At 63.3% G+C, this 14783-nt stretch overlaps 2 protein-coding genes and 1 long non-coding RNA gene across 8 annotated transcripts in view; 1 reads left to right on the forward strand and 2 right to left on the reverse strand.

Moving 5' to 3' along the window:
- Positions 1-6592, reverse strand: part of TMEM63A (transmembrane protein 63A) — a 28847-nt gene extending 22255 nt beyond the window's left edge. For 2 of the 6 annotated variants that reach the window (XM_045049270.1, XM_023247919.2), the window contains exons 1-2: positions 6462-6592; positions 2031-2230 (exon numbers count right to left, since the gene is read on the reverse strand). In XM_045049270.1, coding sequence (XP_044905205.1) covers positions 2031-2230; positions 6462-6549 — 288 coding nt within the window. In that variant the 5' untranslated portion in view covers positions 6550-6592. Of the gene's footprint in view, positions 1-2030; positions 2231-3529; positions 3704-4447; positions 4631-6461 lie in introns of those variants that run through there. The other 4 variants (XM_045049271.1, XM_045049272.1, XM_023247918.2 and 1 more) reach the window with 4 other exon arrangements.
- A 2302-nt stretch (positions 6593-8894) lies between these two features.
- Positions 8895-12028, reverse strand: LOC101086029 (left-right determination factor 1). Its single transcript, XM_023247924.2, has 4 exons — positions 11779-12028; positions 10558-10804; positions 9897-10139; positions 8895-9624 (listed from the first exon to the last, which is right to left on the reverse strand). Exons 1-4 carry the CDS (start codon positions 12026-12028, stop codon positions 9261-9263), a joined length of 1104 nt encoding a protein of 367 aa, XP_023103692.2. The 3' UTR covers positions 8895-9260.
- A 301-nt stretch (positions 12029-12329) lies between these two features.
- On the forward strand, positions 12330-14455 carry LOC109495509. Its single transcript, XR_002150931.3, has 2 exons — positions 12330-12465; positions 14239-14455. It is a non-coding gene; the product is annotated as an uncharacterized LOC109495509 (long non-coding RNA).
- The last annotated feature ends 328 nt before the right edge of the window (positions 14456-14783 follow it).

The following is a 14783-nucleotide window of genomic DNA, read 5'->3' on the forward strand; positions in this document are numbered from 1 at the left end:
CTTACACAGAACTGCACTTAATTACAGAGCGAGGAAGCAGAGCTCCCCCAGGCCGAGCCGGGAGCTCCCCCAGGCAAGCCCCGAGGACGCCAGCATGGAGGGGGGACAGTGCCCACTGAGGAGCCTGGACTCTGGCAGCTCGGTCTCCACAGCCTGGGGCCGTCAGCCGATCGCTCTAAACCCCGTCCAACTGTAAAATATGTAAGCCCCACACCACCTCCTCCGCGTTCACCTTGGCCGTCCTCAGACCCGGTCTTGCCTGGACAGACCCCTGCCCTTCAAGGGTCAGGGAGGGTGACACAGAGCCGTTTTCAATTCGCCTACCCCTGCCGGCCTCGGTCACAAACCAGGCTTTTATTTTTCATTTCATTTCATTTCATTCTATTTTATTTCATTTCATTTTATTTTATTTTTAATTTTCGTTTTATTTTCGTTTTATTTTCATTTCATTTTATTTACTTAATTTTTTAGGAACTAAGCTTTTTTTTTTTTTAAGGTTTATTTATTTATTTTGAGAGAGAGGCAGAGAGAGCAACCAGGGGAGGGGCAGAGAGAGAGAGAGAGAGAGAGAGAGAGAGAATCCCAAACAGGCTCCCCAGTGTGGGGCCCAAACCCATGAACTCGGAGATCATGACCTGAGCCGAAGTCAGGAGTCAGATGCTTAACCGACCGGGCCACTCAGGCGCCCAGAACTGACCTTTTAAATGTGGGTTTGTCTCCCTAAAGGGAATCCAGAGGCCAGAACCCCACAGGGGCCACGTCCCTTTCGGGACCGTCTCCAGGTGGGCAGGGAAGCTGGTGACTATTCCCGGAGGCAGGTGAGTCACGTCTCAGGACAAAGCTGAAGGCCGTCCGGCAAGCGCCCCCCTCCACCCCGCCGCCCCCTCTGCTGCCTTCTTGGGGTGTGTGTCTCACGCGCCCATGTTCTCCTGGCCGCTCTGGCTCACGTGTGCACCCATCACGTCCCCTGATAAACACCCAGCTCCCCTCGCCGGCACCCCTGCAGCCGTGTCCACCCTCACTCTCCAGCGTCCCTCCTCGTTACTCCCACCAGCCCTCAGCGTCGCCGGCGCACCCCCGGGCCCCCCACCCCTGTCACCCGAGGCTGGTGTTCTCAACCTACACGTGGACTCCAAGAAACGGGTTGTCTGGCACCTAAAAGCCCTTTCTCATAAATGTTTTTAAAGTTTATTTATTTGAGAGAGAAAGAGAGAGAGACAGCGCACGAGCCAGGGAGGAACAGAGAGAAAGGGAGACAGAATCCCAGGCAGGCTCCTCCCCATCACCACAGAGCCCACTGTGGGGCTCGAACCCACGAACCGTGAGATCAGGACCTGAGCCGAGATCAGGCGTCGGACGGTTGACCGACTGAACCCCCTGGGTGCCCCACAGAGCCCTTTCTCGTGAAAGCGACGTGAGTGGCAGGTGGGTTCCCATGCCAGCCTCTAAGGTGCCACTGTGAGGCAAACCCTGGGGCAACAGGGCGGATCTGAGTCCTGGGGACACCCCCTCCCCGCACAAGCTACTCATTTATACCCTCAGCAGGAGGTATGGCCACCCCACAGGCAGGAACACAAGAAGGGGCCCCGTGGCCCCCGGGAATCCCACCCAACCACCCGCAGGGGAGAACAGCGTACTGAAAACCGGGGGACCCCCTGGGAACAGGCAGGTCTGGGCCACTGAAGGCCGCGAAGGTGGGCCCTCTGCTCCACGACTGATCCCCTAAAAGGCCCAGGACCCAGCGGGGGACAGGAGGTGACATTTCTAAGCTGGGAGGTGCGGCCACTCTATTCCAGTCCATGCCTCTGGTCCCTGTGGACTGACCCCTTCCACAGGTCTCACCACGCGACAGGCTGACTCTGTGACCAGAGGGACAGCTGCGTGTTCTCCACCCACAGAGCACGGCTCCCTGGGGTACAGCAGGTGAGGGGCAGAGGTGATGTGTGAACTCGGGCACGCCTGATCCCATACCTGAGTTTTCCAGAAGGCCCGGGGGGAGAGGGGGGGACACGATTCAGGAGGGGACTCACCAGGAAGCAACTGACGTCTATGAGCAGGACGGTGGGGACGCCCCCGAAGGTGACCCCCTGGAGCACGGTGCTGTTTTTGGCCGTGTTGTAGCAGTACGAGTCGTTGGGCTGGTCCCCGATGCCCAGCCGCTCACGCACGGACACCGCCTTGGACCGCCACAGCTCCAGGATCAGGGAGTTGTTCATCGTGCCCCTTCTCCCTGGAGAGCAAACCGGGCAGACGGTCAGGGCCAGGGGTCCCCGGAGGGTCCCCCACCCGTGCTGGCAGGGCCCGAGGTGGGCACAGGGGCCGCTGGGTGCTGGGAGCCAGCAGCAAGCAATCAGGGAGAGGCGGGCACCGGGCCCCGCGTGCCTGGCAGAGCCCAGGAGAATGGCCCCATTGTGGGAACAGTCCCAAGGGTCAGATGGCCCGGTGGACAGCTCATCAGGACACAGCAGGGAAGGGGGGGGGGACAGGGGCCTGCCTCCTAAGAGGTGCCTGAGCTCCTGCCAGGAAAGTCTTCTCCGGGGAGCCCCTGGGGGCTCGGGGGGACAGTCAGGGGACAGAAACGAGGGAGATAAAGGTGGGAAAGACGAAAACACAGGAAGAAACAAATCAGGAGGAAGGGACGTCCATCCAAATACGCACACACATGTCAGCTCCAGGAAGGCCCTGAAGGGGCAGCAAGAAAGGGCAAGGGGGGGTGGTGGAAGTGGGTGGGAAGGAGGGGCACACCCCCGCCCTCCCGGGGAACCCCCCCCCCATCTCTCCAGTCTAACAGGAAGGCCCGGCCTTTTCAAAGCAAATACGACTCCAGGTTACTCCAGGCTGCTCGTAGACCTTTCCTTTCTGAGGCTTCTGGGAGCCCTGGGAAGCTAGGAAACCACCAGTGTTTGTCCCTGTCATCGAAGGCCCCCAAATTAGCGCCCCCTCACACCGTCTGTGGCTGGAGAGCCGGGAGCGGTAACTCAGCAACCCTTCCTCAAGCTCCGACTCGTCTGTCAGGGGACTTCTGCGAGGTCTGCTATCTCTAACCTGCCACAGGGACAAAAGTCTTGGGGAAGGGACGGAGATATTTGGACTACCTGGCGATGCGGCTGGGGTGGTGACTGCCACTTCGACCCCCGGGACGGGGCTGGCTGGGGACAATGTCACACACACACACACACACACACACACGCGCGCGCACACACACACACACACACACACACACACACACACAGGATGGACTGCAGGAAGCGGGTAGAGGCAGCTCCAAGGGCATGGGAGGATGAGCCAGGAGCCTGAGTCACTCTCTCACCCCTTATGAGAGGTTTGGCAATGGCCGGACGATGTGACGCCAGACCCACGGTGCTGGTGGCCCTCGACAGACTCACAAAGACTACCTCTGGGAGGCAGATCTTGGTTTCCCTGCTTTAAGGGTCGCCCAGCAGCACCACCCCCGACAGAGCACCCGGCCTGATGCTGTGAGGCCAGCGCCTGCCCCCCTCCCAAAACCCCTGTCCTGCCTCACACATACCAGACGCCCAGGGAAGGAAGGACTGCGGGCGAGTCCCTGGGCGAGGTCCTCAGCCAGTGCCGGCAGAGACAGGAACAGTCCCGGCCGCCTCCCAAGCCGCCTCGGGCCTGCCACTCACTTCCTGCTGGGCTCTCCCGACCCCAGGACCCGGCCGCTCGGCCTTTCCAGGCCTCCCTGAAGGAACGCAGAGTCACCAGGAGCTGCCTTTTCCGCTTTGGCTCACGCCCGCCCCAAGCCTCTGAACTCAGGGCCTCACATGCAGCCTTTGGTGTTTCCACCCTGCTTCCCCCGCCCAGCTCCCCCCCCCCCCAGTCCCCCACCACCACCCAAACTGGTTCTGGGCACTCCTCTGTGCTGCCTGCCCCTCTCTCCTCCTCCAGCATCAGCAGCCTGACCTCTGGCTCGAGGCCCCGCTGGGCCCAGGGAGGGTCCACTCCACAGACGCATGGGTGGCTGTGGGCCCCCGGTAAGGGCCTCCCCAAGGGCAGCTGCTACCCGAGGGCCAGAATCAGGAAAGGGGACACAGCAGAACAGGGAAGGCTTGAAAGGTAAAGTGGAAAGGAAAAATCACGCCCATAAAATGCTCACAGAGGGAGCACTGTCCCTGGAAAGGAGTGGCTGCTGGGGGCGGGCGGCCCTGGCTGACGCTGCCTGAGGCTGAGCACAGCAGAGGTCCCCTGGGAGGAAGCCCCCTGAGGCTCGTCTTCCTTGTACCCCCTTCCACCCCGGGCACACCTCTGGGTCCCTTCCCTCCTGCCAAACTGGCTCCCTGGCTGGTTTTACACAGTCCGGTAAGAACTGGCCAGGTCGGCCAGCAAGGACTGCCGGCCCGGTCGGGGGGGGGGCCTCCGGGCTCCCCAGAGCCAGCCCCCTTCCGGGGGAGGGCACAGCTTTGGAGGGGGGCGGTCTCTCTCAGACCTTTCAGCTCGATCGTGGACTGTCCCTGCGCTGGACACACATGGCGTCCAAACTCTGCCGAAAGGTCGCGCTCCCTCCAGGGCCAGCTCCCCTGCACTTTCCCCAACAGGACGCTGGGGACACAGCCAGCACAGGGCAGCCTCGCGGGCTGGGGAGGAGGCCCTCCTTCATGGACGTGCAGTCCTCCCTGTGTGCGTAGGCAGACCTATGTGAGTGCCTAGCACGTATCTATGCCTTCCAGAGGGTTCTCCACCACCAACGTGAGGGCAGGAAAGCCACAGTCACCGTGGAGGCCCCGCAGCCCCTGGAGCAGCAGGTGACTCGGGTCCCCAGCTCGAAGTTCAGCCCAGGTGCACCCCAGAGCCTGGCCGTGGCCGTTGGGAGGGAGGGCTGGGTCCAGCAGCTGGTCTCCCACTTGCCACAGTGCTAACCCACGGCCCACGTGTGTCCAGCAAGGACCGGCCCACGCAGCACACCTGACCACCTCCCCCTTCCTTCCGGAAACGCCAGCAGAACGTAGCACCAGGTGCGTGAGCATCATCAGTTCTTACAAAAAGGCCCCACACAAATTCAGGGTATTTTTATCATCGCAGATCTTCGGTTTTGTTACAATAACAAGACCACAAGCAGCCCGGGTCCCTCCACCACGGGAGGGGTGGACTCGGAGCTCCCAGACGCAGAAGAAGGTTGTGAAGGAAACACAACGGGGGGCGGGGGGGGACCCAGGAACCTGGACAGCTGTCCCCTCCAGAGATGTCAGCCCTGGGGCGTCAAGAAAACGGCCCAGCCTTTGGCTACAGTGGGAGGCAGCGCGCCCAGCAGATACCTGAGCAGCCCTGGAGTTTGGGCTCAGACAGCAGCTTACACGCTCAGTGCCTTGACTTCCATCCCTGTGAAGCAGGGCGGTGGTATTTCTCTTAACCCGGGCTGTTGGGAGGCACACGCCTGAGACCGTGTGCATGAAGCACTCAGCCCAGCGCCTGGTCCGTGAGCACCCAAAGGCTCCTGGCTTTTATTTTAAGTCACTCCTCCAGCCAATGGGAAATACAAGGTCAGCAACCCGGTCCAGGTTTTTCCCCTGTTAGAGCCCAGGGAACAGCCAGGGAGACCTTTGCCCCAACACTGAACAAAGAGGTGGTGTGAAGAGAGGTTTCTGCTTCTGCTCACGTCCACGTGGAGGCAGAAGCGACTCAGGGCTGTGACAGGTGTCCCAGGAGGGGAGGAGGGAGGAAAACAGTGATGCCCGCCGGAGGAGAAGGGAGAAACAATACGGGTTGTTTCTCGGGTTCGGGATGATCTGGAGTCTGTCCCCATCCCCCACGGCCTCAGCCCTGTCGGAGCAGGAGCCAGGGCCTCAGAAAGGCGGGTCTCCCTCCCCTGCCCCCTTGTGCCCCGGGCTGCACTGGTGGGCACAGCCCCCTGGCTTAACCGCGAAGCCTGGACACCGCGGGGTGGCGCGCAGGCACTCCTGGGCCTGAAAGGAAGCTCGAGGTCGTCTGGTCAATCACCCCGGGCAAGTCCTGCGCCAGCGGCCGCCCCACCCGGGGTTGGGACGTGCAGGCCGCCCCGGAGTCTCAGGTAGCCCGTCGTCTTATCAGGTCCCCGAACCCGGCGGTTTGGGTTTCCAGGTGGAGATCTCCTCCTCCTCCCCTCCCTGCAAGGCCCCCTCCCCCCACACCCCGGCCTCCCTGGACTCCAGCAGGGCCGCAGGCAGGGGTCACCGAGGGACGGGCCCAGTGGCTCCCACCTGCACCCCCCGGGGGGGGGGGCGTCCGAGAAGGAAGAGCCCCCCCACCCCCCCCACCCCCACCCCCGGCTGCGCTCCTGCTCCCCGTCCGGCCGGGTCAGCCCCCCAGCGAAGGCCCGGGGGCGGGGCGGTCCAAGACGGCTGCGGGGAAGCTACAGAAGCACGTCCCCGCCCTGGCCGGAGACGGGGTCCGCGCGGGCCGGGACCCTGGACTCGGCCCCGGGAGGGCTGCGGGCGACCCCGACCCGGCGCCCCTGCCCACCGTACCTGCGGCGCCCGCGCGGCGGCTGCACCTGACCGGCGGGTCCCGCCCCCGAAAAGTTTCAAAGTGAAACTCCGGGCGCCTCCCGCACATGCGCACCGCGGGCCCAGTTTTCGGATCCCGCCCCCGCCCCCGCCCGACCGCGCGCCGCCCGGGGACTTACGCCCGGAACCTGACCCCGCCCCTGCGCCCCCGGGGCCACCTCGCGGGGGGAGGGGGCGCGGGTCCAGGGGTCCAGGGGTCCCGGGGCGCGGGGGTGGCTGCTCCTGAGGCCCTTCTAGGGGTCCCGCTGGGGAGGGAGACCTGGATGGCGTGTGCCCTTGCAGCCCCGGCCTCCTCCGCCTCCGGGCCTCTGTGGTTGCAGCGATAAAGGCTGTATCTTATCTCCCTACCCATCACTGTGACCCTGACCTGAGCCCCGGCCTGTGGCTCCCAGCGCTGGGCTGGGGTCCGGGTGTCTCCTGCTGCTTCCCTGAGGGGTCTTTTCCGCCCCATCTGGCCTCCTCCTTCTCCCCACCCTGCTCCCGCCCCCACTAGTTATTTCCTGGAGTTTGCAGAGGGCCCCTGAGCTCGGCCCTGCGCCCCTGAGCTCGGCCCCGGTCCGCTCAGCCCAGTCCACTCACCCCTGCGCTTGGCCCCGGTCCTCTCGGCACTGGTCCCTCCGCCCGGTCCAATCACTCCTGCGCTCAGCCCTGGCCCGCTCAGCCCCGGTTCGCTCGGCCGGTCGACTTAGCCCCTGCACTCGGCCCATGTGCTTGGCCCTGGTCCCCTCCGCCCGGTCCACTCACCCCTGCGCTCACCCCGGCCCGCTCTGCCTCTGCGCTCAGCCCTAGTCCACTCAGCCCCGATCTGCTTGGCCCCGGTCCGCTCAGCCCCTGTGCTCAGCCCTGGCCCTCTCAGCCCCTGTGCTCTGCCCTGGCCCGCTCGGCCCAGTCCACTCACCCCTGCGCTCACCCAGGCCCGCTCAGCCCCTGCGCTCTGCCCTGCAAGTGTGTGGACATCTATCCTTTCCTGCTCTTACCTCCGCTGCCCAGAGCCTCACACTTGATCCCCCCCCCAAGGTGATGGGGGGGGGGGTTGGCTGGATGTCTGCCCCCCCCACCTACCCAGACTTATCAGACCTCCTTTCACACCCCTCTCCTGCATGTCCCCACTGCCTCCCTGCCTCAATTAATGCCACCAGCACCTGCCTGGTCTGTGCTGAAGGGTCCAGGGAAATGCCTGGTTCTAAGTTTATCTATTTTGAGAGAGAGAGAGAGAGAGAGGGCACACGTGCACAAGACAGGGAGGGGCAGAGAAAGACCAAGAGAGAATCCCAAGCAGGCCCTGCACTGTCAGCGCAGAGCCCCAGGCCGGGCTCAAACCCAAGAACTGTGAGGTCATGACCTGAGCTGAGATCAAGAACCCGATGCTTAACCCACTGAGCCCCCCAGGCCCCCCAGCAAGTGCCTGGTTCTAACTAATCTCTGTAATTAGAATGGTGAACCCACCCACTGACCAAAAAAAGAAAAGAAGAAACGTCAGGGTCTTTGACTTCACAGCGAAGGGATTTCTAAATTTTATTTTCAGTAGGTTAAGTTTATTTCAAAATCAAGAGAAGGCCAAATGGGTGAGACGGTGTATTGAAGTAACTAACCACAGCCCCTGTTATGGATCAGTGTAGGGGGTGCTTAAATCTCCAATAAGTATATGGGAGTCAGGAATCGTTCTGTTTGATGGGGAAGGAAATAGGGGTTTGCAGAGTGTGGAATTCAGAGCTAATTAGTGCTGTGCAGACCGGCTAGGAATTAAAGTGTCCTGGCTGGGATCCTGCGACAAAGTCACAGTTTAAAGCCCCTATAATCTGGGCATTCTAAATTGTCTGGGGCCCCCAGGTGGCTCAGTCGGTGAAGCATCCGACTTTGGCTCAGGTCATGATCTCACAGTTCGTGGGTTCGAGCCCCGCATCGGGCTCTGTGCGGACAGCTCAGAGCCCGGAGCCTGCTTCGGATTCTGGGTCTCCCTCTCTCTTTGCCCCTCCCCTGCTCACGCTCTGTCTCTGTCTCTCTTTCTGCAAAATAAACATTAAAAAATGATAAAAAATAAATTGTCACAGCCAACGTTTTCCACAGGTGCTCCCCTCATGTGCCCCTAAATCTAAAGGAGTGACCTACAGGCTTGTGCCACTGATGATTTTCATCACAGACTTTTTTATTTTGTAGCAAGTAGAATTGAAACAAAGCCGGCTTGCTGTGCCCAGAACCGTAGGGCGTCCACCACGACAAAAAGATGTCTGTTTCGATTGTAAGAGGACAGACACACAGGGCTCAATGTGTTTCAATCCTAGCTTCCTGTGTTGCTCGGCCCCTTCCTTGATTTTCTAAGCAGGTTGACCTAATCTCTATAGAACTTTCTGTTCCCTCGGGGTTCCGGGGAAACTAGAGAAATACAGAATAAAACGTGTTTCATTTGTTTATTAGATGATGCCCTTACAATCCGGGTTGGAAATGCATAACCCGTACTTGACGGGACCACGTAGGCCCTTTCCACAGAGCTGAGCCCAGCCCCAGTGAGGGGACCAGGAGACAGTGACGGTTTGGGAACTGACAGAGGTTAAGTGCTTGGGATGTGCAGTGAATGACCAGAGCAAAGCACGGGAGTTGTGACCCTGGGCAGAAAAATTAGGAGGTGAGCTGAATGGACACAGGAAGTGAATTCTGAGCTCAGTAGATGGCCCGGCGTTGGCCATCAGCAGTCCTTAGTCCCCAGCTGTCCCGATGCCCGGATGCACACAGAGGCAAGTCCATCGGAGGCCACGGCCAGCCCTAAGGCCCCAGCCTCCTGGGCACGGGCGCCCCGTCCCACGCGCAGCTGCACTTCTCCACCCTCATGTTGGGCAGGCTGACCACCTGGGGCCTGGGCCTGCCGCCCTCCTTGACGCCCACGATCAGGGGCAGCGAGGTCGTCTCCGAGGCGACGCACTGTCGCGGCCCCGGGAACGGCCGCCTGAAGGTCGGGGGCTCCGGGGGCTGCTGGCACGCGCCCACACACTCGTAGGCCAGGAAGCCCGGGGGCTCCAGGACCCAGTTCTCGGCCCATCGCATGCCCCGCAGGTCAACGTAGGTCTCCTGGCGGCAGCAGCGGGCGCCCTCCGCCGCCGGCGCCTCGGGGTCACAGTCGCCCTGAGCTCTGCGGGGACGGGAGGGGCGCAGGTCAGCTGAGCTCACGGGGTGGGGGGTGGGGGGCCCCCGGGAGGGAGATTTACCGCCAGCTCTCGTCACGTTGCACGGGCTGGGGTTTGCGCCGGGGACGGGGAACCACCAATAACCAGACCCTGCGCAGTACGTGACCTTAGTCCCGGGAGGGGGGAAACCCCGCGTCCGTTGATTCCCACGGCGCCCCTGGGAGACCCCGCGCCAACCCGCCCGTTCGTGGGGGCCCCCGAGGGCCCAGGCGCCTACCCGTAGACCCCGAGGTCCAGGGTGTGCAGCTCCAGCTGGGGCTCGCCCTGCCCCGTGCCCTCCTGGCCCTGGGACGCGAAGCGGAGCAGGGTGTGGGCGCCCGAGGCCCGCGGGCCCAGGTGAGCCCTCTGCACGGACACCTGCAGCAGCAGCGGCTGCCCAGACCGGCCCAGCTGGCGCCAGAAGTTCACGGCCTCGGTCACGTCGAAGGCCTTCCAGCCACTCCCCTGGAGGGACACCAGCCTGGGACACCCGTGGAGACGGGGACCTGAGCTGGGGCTGGGGACACCCCTAGGAGGAGCCTGCCCCCTCCCTGGCACTGGGCCAACCTGCCCCCTCCCCTTCCCCTCCCTCTCTTCTCTCCCCCCCTCTCCCACACTAGGCCCACATGCCACCCACCCCTTCTCTCCCTCCAGCCCCCTCCCCCCGCCCCTCCCCCTCTTCTCTCCCCCGCCCACTAGCCCACTTGCCACCCTCCCCTTCTGCCCTTCCAGCCCCCTCCACCTCCCCCTTCCCCCCTCAGGGCCACCCACCCTGTCCCCCCTCCAACAGCCCCCCTCCCCCCCACTCCCCGCCAACCCCCACCCACCCTGCCTTGCTGGGCCCACCGGCACCCCAATCCCCTCCCCTCCCCACTGGCAGCCCGCCACGGCCTCCCCACCTGGAGTCCACCAAGTAGGTGTGGTTCGAGCTGTCCTCGTGGATGCGCAGCCACTCGACGGTGACGCGGACGCGGGCACCGTGCGGGGACAGCCGCTCGAGCCTGCGCAGCGCGGCCTTGGGGACCGGCTCCTGGAAGAGGCGCAGCACGGCCTGCACCAGCTCGCTGTTCGGGGGCAGGCGCCCCTCCATGCCGAACACCAGCACGTGCGTGGAGGCCTCGGCCGCCAGCAACCTGCCCGCCACCTCTGGGGACGGGAGCAGGGTCAGGAGGCAGGTCAGGCCAGCTGGGAGGGCGAGGGGCCCAGAGCCAGTGAGCAGAATCCCCCAGGAAGGCAGGGAGAGGTGGGGGCAGGGCCTCACCTGCACAGCCTTTTTTTTTTTTAAGTTGAGCAAGTGCAAGAGGGAGGAGGCAGAGAGCGAGGGAGACAGGGAATCCCCAAGCAGGCTCCGTGCTGACAGCGCAGAGCCTGACGTGGGACTCGATCCCACGAACCCCGAGATCACTACCTGAGCCAAAACCGAGAGTCAGACGCTTCACCGACTGAGCCCCCCAGGCGTCCCGACACGCAGCCTTCTTTAGGCGAAGGCGCTCAGCTAAAGTGGGGGGGCCAGCAGAGAGAGGGAGGCAGAGAGCCACCGTGGAAATCTGTGGTCACCAGCCGAGAGTGGCCTTTCCAGGAGGGAGGGCAAGAGCCCCGACTTCCTCTCCTCTCCCTGCCTGAGGGGCTCCTGCCCAGTGAAATGTCCCCAACCGGAGGAAGAGGCGCCTGGGGCCTGTCACCAGCTCCTGTTCCCCAGAGGCACCAGGCCCCGTGTCCCCAACGCCTGAGGCTCCGGGCTGACGGTGGGACCACCTGACCATCGGCCACGTGGCCGCCAGCGGTCAGCTCTGCAGAGCGTTCAGGACCAGCCTCCTCGTCCCCAGGCCTCCAGGCGCCTGACCGGCTAAGGCCATCCTCCCTGTCACTAGCCCCAAGTCCCCTTTCTCTGTCTCCCCTCCTCCCACGGGGCTTCTGCACCCACGAAGGTGTCGTTCCTGCCTCGCCTCTGCCAGTGGGGCCCCTGGTGCAGACGGAGACCGGGGCCCCGGACGCAGCCACGTTCACGGTCCCGTGGAGCCGGGCCCCCCGCCCCACGACGGCCACCCCGGGACAGGCCCGCCGGCCTCGGCCTCCCCGCTCCCAATGAGCACCGGGCTGCGGCGGGAGGGGGACCTCACCTCGGACTCTCTGGCTGAACCTCTTCCTGCGGGAGTGGGCGCCGTGGCTGCGCCGCAGCAGGGCCACGTACTGGGCCCTCACGTGGGCCGGGGTGACCAGCCCCTCCACGTCGCGCTGGTCCAGGACGGGCGCCTCACGGAGACCCAGCTGCCGCAGCAGGCTGGCCCGCACCTGCTCCCCGGTCAGGGCGGCCCCGGGGCCCGTCAGGGGCAGCGCCCAGAGGGCCCAGCACAGCCACAGGGGCCTCATGGTGCCGCCCGGGGATGGGGGGGGGGCGCGGGGGTCAGAGCGCACGCGTCCCCTGAGGAGGCTCGGCGAGGGTCCCAGCCCGGTGTGCAGAGGGCCGGGCCGGGCCAGCTTTATAGGCAGCCCTGAGCTGGGCCCGGGTGGAGGGGGGAGGTCACACCCCTCGGACCTCCTGGGAGCTCAGCAGCCAGACGGTCCTTGGGCCTCGAGGAGGGGCCGTCTGGAAAGGGCACAGAGGCCCGTCTGGACTGTGGACAGCTGGCTGTTGCTATCTGCACGGTGGCCGGGAGCCCCTGCCTTGCTTCGCGCCTCCTGCCCTGTTAACCTCACAGATGTGTCTCCTGGAGAAGAAGCAGGCGTCTCCTCTGTGCCACGTTCCCAGTCTCCCCAGACACAGAACCGACCGGAGTGTGGCCCTGGCGTCCAGTTGCTGGCTGCAGGTAGAGTGCCTGCCCGCCACCAGGGCTCTTGGATTAAGGACCAGTTCTGGTGCAGGGATGAGCCTCCGGCCTGGTACTCGCAGGGCGGTGGGGGCTGCTGAGATCCTGGGCTGTCCCCGGTGGGAAACCCCTGCTCCGGGGACCCTTCCCACGCCAGGGAACCTATGATAATTTAGCACCGATGGGTGGGTGTCCAATAAGGACCCTCCCTCCCCCTCTTCTTGGCTGTTCATGGATTCAGACATTAGAGGGGGGAAACCAACCCATGGCCCCTTCCGACTTCTGAGCCAGAAACCGAGGGGGGACATACTCAGACTCACTAATTAGTTGCCGTTTATCTGAAGTCCGGATTTCAGTGGGAGTCCTATACTTTGATTTGCTAAATCCGGCAGCCAGAAAGCCAGTGTGGATTGGGACGTTTGTTACAATGGGCCGTGGCAGCCCCATCCGTGGTGATGCGGAGGCGGGAGTCTGGCTTCCACCTGCACAGGGTCCCTTGGACCAGAGATGCTCAACAGCCCTGGGGCCAGATCCTGTGTCCTGAGGGAGGAGAGAGGGGTGAGGGAATGAGGGATCAGTGCCACTGCCTGAGGGCCTGTTTGGACCCAGCCAAGGGCACCGTGGGGGACACCGGACCGGCCTGAGGTGTGGGCAGCGAACCTGGCACCCAGCTCGTCCCGGAGAGATGGGTGGTGGGGGCCGGGCTGGGCAGGCGGTGGGAGCCACCACCTCCCTCTGCCCCTTCGGGCCAGGATTTGACCCCAGCCAGAGTCCAGGCTGCCACATGAGGGCCACGGGAAAACGTGGGCTCGGAGGTCACCCTCGGCCTCCATGCTGGGGGACGAGCCCGACCGGACCTGGGCTCAGAAGCAGAGGGGACTCGGTCAGTGAAGGCTGGAGCCCAGGAGCGGCTTCACGTCAGCATCACCCTGTCCCCTCCTGTTCAGGGCCGGCTCTGCTGTGGGTGTCCCAGAGATGGCCCGAGGCCCGGCCCCAGGTGCCCTGGGCTGTCCCAACCCTGCCGCCCTCAGCCTCCCAGACCCCGGGCCTGGGGCCCACGTGGCCCCTTGGGGTCCTTCCAGGATGGCCGGGGTCCACGGGGCCGCCCTTGCCCGGGGCTCCCTCCGCAGGAATGGGGACCCGCGTTTCAGTTCGTCCAGCCCCTTCCCGGCAGGAGTGAGCCCTGGGCTCTCCTCGCTGTGCCGTCCACGAGCTGTGTGGCCTCTTGAGTCACTGAACCTCCCTCCTGACAGCTATCTGCTAGTCAGCTGGGTGAGGCCAGTAGAGCCTTTCTGGAAGGACGCCTTTGCATTCAGACAAGGAGAGCTGATGTGGATCCGGGCTCCTAAGCCCCTCCCCATGAGCTCCCAGGATACACATTGTTAATGCCCCCATCTGACAGATAAGGAGAGCACACACAGGCAGGTGATGAACTTGTCCAAGGTCAGGGGCCAGGCCGGGCACCCCTCAGTGCTCTCATTAACAGTCTATGACCTTGGGCAAGGGCCTCAACTGCTCTGAGCCTCTGTGAAATGTCCACATTGTTTTCCACCCAGGGTGTGGGGAGGGCGAAGGAGAACCGTGAGGTCCCCAAAGGGAAGGGAGGCACCAGGCTGTGCTGGGGTGAGAGTGCCCACTGTGCATCCCCCAAAATGGGCAGTGGGGCACCCTTTGGCTCCTAAACACAGCTTTGTAGGGAGTGCCTCCCGTCCCCTGGGCCCCCACGCTATACTTGGGCTTCCTTTCCTGTCAGCTGCCTCTTTGTCCCCGCAGGTGTCCCCAGGACACGGAGAAGGAGCCAAGTCATCAATAAATATTTGCTTAATTAGCTGAAGAGAAAGGGAGGGAGGAAGAGTGGGTTATGGAGATGCATGGCTTCCAGAAGATCCTTCTTCAGGGCAAGATTTGGGGAAAGAGACTGGCTTCTGTGGGCATTTTTGTTTTTGAACGTTTTTTACTGGGTAGTAAAAAAAGAGAGTATTATTGCTGACAACTCTCCCCAAGAGAGAAAGAAAGAGAAAAGGAAGGAAGGAAGGAAGGAAGGAAGGAAGGAAGGAAGGAAGGAAGGAAGGAAGGAAGGAAGGAAGGAAACAAGGGAAGGAAGGAAGGAAGGAAGGAAGGAAGGAAGGAAGGAAGGAAGGCAGGCAGGCAGGCAGGCGTCTGCGCTGGCCTACTGCCTAATAGTGATCGTTCTGTTTGGAGTTTCTGAGCCCTGGGCCTCTGGGTCATTAGAAGGGAGAGGGAGGGCGGCATCTGGACTGAGGAGGGGTGGTTGGGGAGGAGGGCGGGCCAGAGCGCTGTGGACAGAGACCAGCAGG

This window comes from Felis catus, chromosome F1 (genome assembly GCF_018350175.1).
Source record: "Felis catus isolate Fca126 chromosome F1, F.catus_Fca126_mat1.0, whole genome shotgun sequence".
NCBI classification, from domain to species: domain Eukaryota; kingdom Metazoa; phylum Chordata; class Mammalia; order Carnivora; family Felidae; genus Felis; species Felis catus.